Source organism: Peromyscus californicus, unplaced genomic scaffold (genome assembly GCF_007827085.1).
Source record: "Peromyscus californicus insignis strain IS unplaced genomic scaffold, ASM782708v3 Scaffold_13__1_contigs__length_99412109, whole genome shotgun sequence".
NCBI classification, from domain to species: Eukaryota; Metazoa; Chordata; class Mammalia; order Rodentia; family Cricetidae; genus Peromyscus; species Peromyscus californicus.
In genome coordinates, this window is record NW_026294424.1 from 67,531,960 (window position 1) to 67,540,949 (window position 8,990).

General features: G+C 45.0%; 1 protein-coding gene across 13 annotated transcripts in view; it reads right to left on the bottom strand.

Annotated features, from left to right (window-relative positions):
* The window catches only part of LOC128108527 (retinitis pigmentosa 9 protein-like), a 79,271-nt gene extending 72,373 nt beyond the window's left edge, over nt 1–6,898 (bottom strand). For 6 of the 13 annotated variants that reach the window (XR_008217497.1, XR_008217496.1, XR_008217495.1 and 3 more), the window contains exon 1: nt 6,297–6,898. Coding sequence is in view for 1 of the 13 variants with exons in the window: in XM_052735144.1 (XP_052591104.1) it covers nt 6,744–6,755 (12 nt within the window). In the remaining 12 variants the exon portion in view is untranslated. Of the gene's footprint in view, nt 1–5,554; nt 5,897–6,296 lie in introns of those variants that run through there. The other 7 variants (XM_052735144.1, XM_052735150.1, XM_052735143.1 and 4 more) reach the window with 4 other exon arrangements.
* Nucleotides 6,899–8,990: the final 2,092 nt, after the last annotated feature.

Consider the following 8,990-nt stretch of genomic DNA (forward strand, 5'->3'; position numbering starts at 1 on the left):
GCACACATGTGGTTTATTTGCAAAATATATGTAAGCAAAAACACCTGTACACACACAAAAAAAGAATGCTTTTGGTTCTCTGTGCCCTTGTTACTAGTTTATTTGAGTCTAGTGAGACAGAACACCACAGAAGCTACAGGACATACCAAAGGAAAGAAGGAACCTCAGATCTCTTACAAGTGTGCCCCCAAGGCCCAGGAAATGTTGGGGTGCATAGTCTTTTTTTTTTAAGATTTATTTATTTATTATGTATACAGTATTCTGCCTGCATGTGTCCCTGCAGGCCAGAAGAGGGCACCAGATCTCATTGCAAGTGGTTGTGAGCCACCATGTGGTTGCTGGGAATTGAACTCAGGACCTCTGGAAGAGCAGTCGGTGCTCTTAACCACTGAGCCATCTCTCCAGCCCCGAGGGTGCATAGTCTTTATTAAAAATGTCCTGCTACAAAGCAGCCCACCCTGGACCTTGTATCCTGGGCAGTGTGAAATGTTAGGCCCAAACCCTGAAGGACATCTTGTTTCTGGGGGTGAATGGAACATAGCCAGACTCTTTGGGACAGCACCCTGCCACCACCACCCTCTCGAGGACTCACAGTCTCGGTGTTTTCTATAGTTAATGTTTGAGAACTACAAGCAAATCAGTGGGGAGCGCTCGGTCTTTCTAAGGCCACTTGAACAGCTGTCCTAAAAGTTGTTGACAAAGGGGCACTAGGGAGACCCAGGGGAAAGTCTCTGTTTAAAGGTCACTGGCACTTGTTGGAGATTCTTTGACTTTCTCTTCTCTCCAGCATCCAGGTGATTCCGCCCATGACCCTATTCCAAAACGACATTTTCAGGGTTTTCTTAGCCCTCCCAGATTCCAACATCCGGATTAGTTAACAATTACTGCATGGACGGTAACCCCAGAGCTTAGCATCTATGGAGAGCAGCCTGTACCTTCCCCGAGTGACTCTGTGATGCACAGAGCAGCTTCTCATCCTGACCACTCCACTCCATTACAGGACAGGTGCCAAGATCCAATGATGCTGCATCCTGCTTATGAACACAAACGACCCCAATCTGCACATCACCACCATAAGGCACATTCTGGTCCATGGTTTCTTCTTGCTAATCAACAATTACCACTTGCGAGCTTATCAAATTAAATGAGGAAACACAGACACACGGGCTCACTGGACCATACTGAGCACAAGAGCTTGCCAAGTACACCAGACAACCTAAGAGGCAACCTTTTCACCTAAGACATATGCCAAGAGGAATACCCCAGACTGTGCATCTTGACACAGACCACTGCAGCTCAGCTCAGCTTAATTGCCCTGCCACTAATATTTTCCAGCACTGTGTGGACACCCCTTCCCCAAACCCCCAGTGGGTTTGCATGTGTGTTGATCTAAAGCCCAATCACATTGGCTCCCTACACTGCTGCATTTTCTTTTCTCTTTCCCCAATGATGGGATTCAAACCCAGGGCCTTGCCCATGCCAAGTAAGTACTCTGCCAAATCCTTGTTTTTTTTTTTCCCAACAGTGTTCCCCTGTGTAGCCCCGGCTGGCTTTGAACTCCTGACTCTCTTATCTCTGTCTCACTTGTGCTGGGATTATGGATACATGTTGCACTTGTGCTTTGCTCATGCTGCAATTATTAAGGGTGTAGGTTGCATCTTCAAGTCCTGCAGTCCCTTTACTTTTTGCCCATTTTCTGTGGCCTGATAGAAATGCCTAAAGAGTGACACATGATTTGAGTGCCAAGACTGTCGCATGTTAAGATGTCAGCGATGAAGATTGGACTGGAATAGAGAACTTTTGAGGGCCATGCCCTGACACCAAGTGAAGCCAGTGGTGTTCCATGAAGTAAAGCCAGAGAAGCTGATGTAGCCTATGAGTCTACTGGTCCTTGATGAATTCTGACACTGCGGAAAGGCCCAAATGCCTAGGTCTGTGTTGACAGTGTTGCTCCCTTCTTTATAACAATAGCATAAGCAATTGTGGTAAATTGGAAAATACATGTTTGCTCTTGGCTCCTGATTCCTGGCACACACCTCCTCAACCTGTGGAGTCTTATGATATCAAAAAAGGTTATTTCTCACTGGGTGTAGTAGCAAGTGCCTTTAATCCCAGCACTCGGAGGCACAGGAAAGGAGAGCTCTATGAGTTTGAGGCCAGCCTGGTCTACATAATGAGTTCTAGGATAGCCAGGGCTACAAAGTGTGACCTTGTCTCAAAAAAAAAAAATCTTCATGATAATGAGAAGATTGTTGGATGGGTGCCCCTGATAGATTTGGGATGGGGGCTGGTCACCAGCAAGTCCACAGAATGGCTTTCTTGGACATCTCCAGTGGACCGTGGACTGCTCAGATATGATAGGACTTCCCTCAAAGCAATTGCCCTAAGAAAGCAAAGATCTGTGTCATGTGCTTTTTGTGCTCTTTTGTAAGTGACAGTCTGTGATTGTCCTTCTGGTGTCCTGACCAACTCTTCCACAGAAGAGAATTATGCAGAAATGTCACTACGAGAAGCAAGTCTCTTTGGGGGCCATCTTGGGAGTTACTGACTCATACTACTCAGATTCATTTTCTGAAATGTTTTTGGATAATAGTAAGTTGTTCTGATCAGCTGTAGGCACTCTGAACTCAATCCACTTGACTCTAACACGAGAACTTCAATTTCCAGCAATACGAAACTTTTTGTATGCATTTGTGTTTTACTCTGGGGGACCTTACACGAAAATGTTCTACTTTTATTGTACCTCAAGTCTTAATATGGGTATTGTAAAATGACTATGAAATTAAGTAATTTTAGAGCCTTGGAGAACATTCAGTACTGAAACTCTCCCACAGGGTCAGCCCCAGGCAAAATCATGAAGCTAAGAAGTTTGTCATTTCTCACTTACCTCTGCAGCCCTCCCCTGCTCCAGTGCCCTGTGTGTGGACTATTCAGGCTTTAGGGAGAGACACATATTGTGCAGGATGTCCTACTGCAGACCTTGAAAGTGCCAGTTAGAGATAATGATCATGCATGAATGAATGTTCCATTCAAACTTTAAAAATACATCACTAAAACTTTGGTTGAACATCTGGTGATATCGTTGCCTTTTAATTAGCAGTTGAGATGTATGAAAATCCTTTAGGCTGGAATATTTGCGGCAGAAAGATTATCAGGTTTCTAGATCTCCCCGAGAGGAAGCAGGCTCCCACATCTCTACATCAGCTCCCCCGAAGAGCGTGTGTGCTGAGTAGGACAGTCAGAGTTCACATGCTTACTCATTCAGCTCATGTTTTCTGAGTTTCCTTTGTGCCAGACTGTGGGGGCCCACAGACACTCCATAGTGTGGACTTATTCCGTCTTGACTCAAGGTCAGAGAGTCCGGGCTTGTTTTGTCCCGCAAGGCTGCATAATAGGATGTTCTGGCCAAAGGTGTGGTTACCAGGTGTCTTATACTTCAAGGCCTAATTACGGGATGCTTTGCCATTAAGGTATTATATATATTAATGTATTCATTTTATCAGTCTGTTTCTCTAGAGGACCCTGATTTATACACATATATTATTTACCAATACATTACAGTTTATTTCTCTATTGCCTTTTATGTGTTGTCTTTCTCTCCAGCCCCAACTCTATGCTAAAATTTCAGCTCCACGATTACAGGAGTCTTTTTTCTTCATTGATACATGCCTGGCTCATAAACGGCATTGAAACACTTGGTAAATAAACAGAGTAAGTACTGGTGGATCAAGAGTGAGTAAGGAAGATAAATTATCTGTCGTGCGCAAACTGCCCCCATACGCACACTCACACAGTGCTACTCTGCTCACTGGTTAACTCCAGCCACGGTGCCGTTGCGATGTCCTTATCTTTAGGGTGTTCCCTACAAATCCCCTTAGAGCACACAGTGGTCGATCACTCCTGTCAGCCCACAATACTTGGGGGACTGAGGCAGGAGGAGTGCCATGAGTTTGAGTCTAGTCTGGGCTAACATATTAGTTCTAGGCCATCCTGAGCTATAGAATGAACTGTCTTAAAAATAAATAAAGGGGCCAGGTGGTGGTGGCACACACTTTTAATCCCAGCACTCGGGAAGCAGAGGCAGATAGCTCTCTATTAGTTTGAGGCCAGCCTTTCTACTAACAAGTTCCAGGACAGCCAGGATTGTTATACAGAAAAACCCTCTCTGGAAAAAATAAATAAATAAATAAATAAATAAATAAATGAATGAATAAATAAATGAATGAATGAATGAATAAATAAATAAATAAATAAAAGGGCTGGAGAAACAGCGCAATGGTTAAAAGCACTTATTGCTCTTGCAGAGGACCTGGGCACCCACGTGACATCTCACCATAATCTGTAATTCCAGTTCCAGGGAACCCGATGCTGCCTCTCACCTCCAAAGGTTCCTGAACACACTCAGACACACACACACACACACACACACACACACACACACACACACACACAATTAACTAAGTAAATTGTTCAAGAGAAATAGGGATATAAAATAAACGCTCCAATCAGACTACAGCTTCTCTTAGAACACTCTAAGTGACCTTGTTAGATTCTCTAAAACTTAGATTCTTGTCAGGCAGTGGTGGCACAGGCCTTTAATCCCAGCACTCTGGAGGCAGAGGCAGGAGGATCTCAGGGAGTTTCAGGCCAGTTTGGTCTACAGAGCAAGTTCTAAGACAGCTAGGGCTACACAAAGAAACCTTGTCTCAACCCACACCCCCCAGGGAAAACAAAAACAAAAACAGAAACAAAGCCTAGATTCTCAAGACACCCAGGGTTCCAGTTTCACACTCGCCTGTGTGTGTGTGTGTGTGTGTGTGTGTGTGTGTGTGTGTGTGTGTGTGTGAAAATACAGTGTTTCTTTCAAATGTAAATGCTCCTGAACCACAGCCATGCCCCCTTTACTCTGCCGGTCAACACCTCTGAGGCTTAGAGAAGAAAACATGTTTGTTTTTGTCTCAAGTCAGGTCACACCAGGCGGTAAGCTACTACCTACTCTTGTCAATAAAGTTAAGATGACCAGTGCCCCGCCCCTTGGCAAACTATGAAAAAGACAAGCCTCATTATGCTCTCCAAAAGCCACAGAAAAACAAGTGCATTCCACTGACAGTTCAATAAAAAGCTGGACCGGCGTCACAGGAAGCCCAGAGAGCATGACAACTGGGGTTAAACAAGGGAGCTGCAGAGAACGGATTAAAGGGCCTCAACGCACACAATCAACGGGCATGTTTACAAGACGGTTAATTAAAGCGTGTGAAGGCGGGAGCTGACTTCCAAAGCGTCTACGCGCTCTCCGCAGAGGTCATTATGCTTGTCTGCGCAATGAAGGTTAGACATAAGGAACTATTTTTCTAGACAGAAAACAAAGTGGAAACAAAATGCATTCTATATCAAGACCAGCCCTGCAACAGCCAGAAACGAAATGAAGACAAGAGAAGCGAGGGAGAGTCACTGAAAACAGCAATTAAGAGCTGTCTTGGGAAGTAAAGGAATGTTCTGGTGGGAGGGACACATACACACACACACACACACACACACACACACACACACAAACCTTTGTGGTTTTGTTTCTTGTGCTGAAGGAAGAAAGCAGTGATTGGCCTTGCAACCTGAGACAAGATTGCCAAACCTGAAACTCTGGAGCAGAGCTGGTCAATAAGGCAGCTGCTAGCCACCCAGATGCTTTTAAACCCAAATACAATTACACCAGGAGTGAAGACGTTCATTCCTCCAGTCACATTAGCTAAGTCCTCAGGAGCCACATGTGACCCAGGTCAGCACAGGCATAGGGCATTCTCATCATGGCAGAAAGTCCTAAAAGACAGCGCTGCTCTGAGCTAGACAGAAAAGCAAACCCTGGCCAGGGTCTGTACCAGTGGACCTCATGTTCTCTCATCCCAAAAAGAAGCAGGATAGACTCCTGGTGCCGGAGTCCACCGTAACCATGGCAACTGAGGTCCCGATTCTCACTGCTGTTCTTTTTTAGCTAAATATCAGTTATACGTGATGGATTTCACTACGGCTTTTTACATCTGTGTATAATGCATTGTGATCATATTCTCCCCTTTGCTCTCTTCCCCCCTCACTCCTGCTGACCCCCTTCCTCCTCCTAACTGCTCCTCCATGCTGCTCTCATGCCTTCCTTCTTTTCCTGCTTGTGTTTTTGTTTGTTTGTTTCTTTTTTGACCCAGTGAGTTATGTTACAGTTGCTTACAGGAACATAGCCATGTCACTAGTGAATACCTCATTGGGGGAAAAAAAAATGTCCCTTCCTTCCTCCCCCAATATCCACTTACTGTAAAAATCCTCAGGGAGGGAGAAAACTCACAAGCTCCACATCACTGCATGACAGGACTCTGCTGAGCACAACCCTGTGGAGATCTTGTGAGCGCCAGTGTATAAGCTGCGTCCTTCCCAAAAGTTGAGTCCTATCCCGCCAGCAGCCTACCCCGCCTTCTGCCAACTCTTTCCTTCTTTCCGGCTGTTCTTCCACGGCTGCCCTGAGCCTTGTGCAGGTGATCAACACTTCTCCAAGTAGGTAGAGTTTTCCTGCCTGGCCCACAGTCAGGACAAATCTCTCTCACCTGCCAGTCCCACAGCCACTCAGACCCAACCAAGTAAACACAGAGACTTGTATTGGTTACAAACTGTATGGCCGTGGCAGGCTTCTTGCTAACTGTTCTTACAGCTTAAATTAATCCATTTCTATAAATCTATACCTTGCCACATGGCTTGTGGCTTACCAGCATCTTCATGTGCTGTTTGTCATCATGGCGGCTGGCAGTGTGTCTCTGACTCAGCCTTCCACTTCCCAGCTTTATTCTCCTCCTTGTCCCGCCTACACTTCCTGCCTAGCCAATGGCCAATCAGTGTTTTATTTATTGACTAATTAGCAACACATTTGCCATACAGAACATCCCACAGCAGAAGCATCCACACACAAGTGAGTGTGTTGTCAGAGCACGTTTATACTAACGTGAAGAAAATGCAGTCTAAAAGCTGTCTGTCATCATTCACATACTTTGTCAAGGATTAACAGAAAATCAGCCCGTTACAATAATGCTATCAATATAATAATGGAGATGGGGGCTGGAGGAATGAATCCGTGCTGAAGATGATGTCATGTAGTGTTCTCACGGAGGCCAGGGGTTTGGTTCCCAGCACCCATGTCAAGTAGCTCACAACTGCCTGTAATTCCAGCTCCAAGGGATCTGACACCTCTGGTCTCCATGGAAACCTGCACTCACATGCACATACCCACACACAGACACACATGCATGTACAGTATGAAATTATTTTTAAAAGTAAATACACCAGAGATCTATTTAGCAGATTACAGCAGATTGAGTTTTCCAAAACTAGCCAAAGCTGTTAATCAGTTTTCCATCACTCTATTAAAATACCTAAGATACTGGGGGAAAAAATAAAGCTTTATTTTATTTATTGGGAAAAGCGAAGCTTTATTTTTGGCTCAAAATTTTAAAAGTTCTGTGGGGCGGTGGTGGCGCACGCCTTTAATCCCAGCACTCGGGAGGCAGAGCCAGGCGGATCTCTGTGAGTTCGAGGCCAGCCTGGGCTACCAAGTGAGTTCCAGGAAAGGCGCAAAACTACACAGAGAAACCCTGTCTCGAAAAAACCAAAAAAAAAAAAAAAAAAAAAAAAAAAAAAAAAAAAAAAAAAAAAACTTAAAAGTTCTAGACCATGGTTATTGGGTCCTATCACTTTGGAACTATAGTATATGTCTTTTGCTGTGGAATGGTCTGTATGTCAAATGTGTTGCTGATTGGTCAATGAATAAATCACTGATTGGTCAGTGGCCAGGCAGGAAGTATAGGCGGGACTAACAGAGAGGAGAATGGAGAGAACAGGAAGCTGGGTGGGGGAGACACTGCCAGCCGCCATCAGGACAAGGAAGATGTAAAGTACCGGTAAGCCACAAGCCACGTGGCAAGGTATAGATTAATGGAAATGGATTAATTTAAGCTGTAAGAACAGTTAGCAAGAAGCCTGCCACGGTCATACAGTTTGTAACCAATATAAGTCTCTGTGTTTACTTGGTCAGGTCTGAGTGCCTGTGGGACTGGCGGGTGTCAGAGATTTGTCCTGACTGTGGGCCAGGCAGGAAAACTCTAGCTACAGTCTTTAGGTTCAAAGAACTTTCCAGGGCATTTAAAAGCAACAACTGGCCTTAAAGATAAGCTGAGGGGTATACAGGAAAGATGCCCTCCCTCCAAGCAGTGTGTCTGTTCCCTGCACAATAAAATGCAAGCGCTTTTTTATTGAACAATCAAGCTACATTTTCTCTTATCCAGTCCAGTCCTCGGCTTGACAGGTAGTGGGTGTTTCAAACAAATGAAAACACTCTAAAATGATATTGAAACTGATGTGTAACTGCTATCACTGGGAAGGTCTGCAAGCATGTCCCTGTAAGCGTCGTGGATTAAGAAATACCCGTGATGTCTGAAAGGCTTCAATGCGTTCCTACTCAAAAGACACATTGAGAGTGAAATAAACCTGGAAGGGCATGCTAAACCAGACAAGGAAATAAACAAGCGACGAGAAGAAAAGAATTAACGACTAGATCTCGCTTTTGTCTCAAACAAGTGCTCAGTTGGGAGATTTGAAAAATTCGTGGATGAAAGTGGAAAATGTCTAACTGCTCTGCAGGCGGCTTGGGAAGGTTTGTATCATTCCTTTGTTCAAGTAGGAACGGAGAGGGAGGTAGAAGATGGTGTCTGAGATGCTGCAATCTCTCAGTCAAGTCCCTCCCAGGGTGGAATGAGAAACCTACAGTGTAACAGGAAGAGGCCCGAGGAAATAAGCAAGCATTGGGCTAAGCCGTACAGTGCCTGGTGCAACTAAACTCCACTCCCTCTCCGGAGGTAGCTTCCATCCAGGACTGATCTGATGGTGGCAGGGGCTAAGAGTCCATTCAGCCTGCTTCAGTGTGGGGTGCACATGAAGGGACATTGTCCTGAAGGGACATTGTC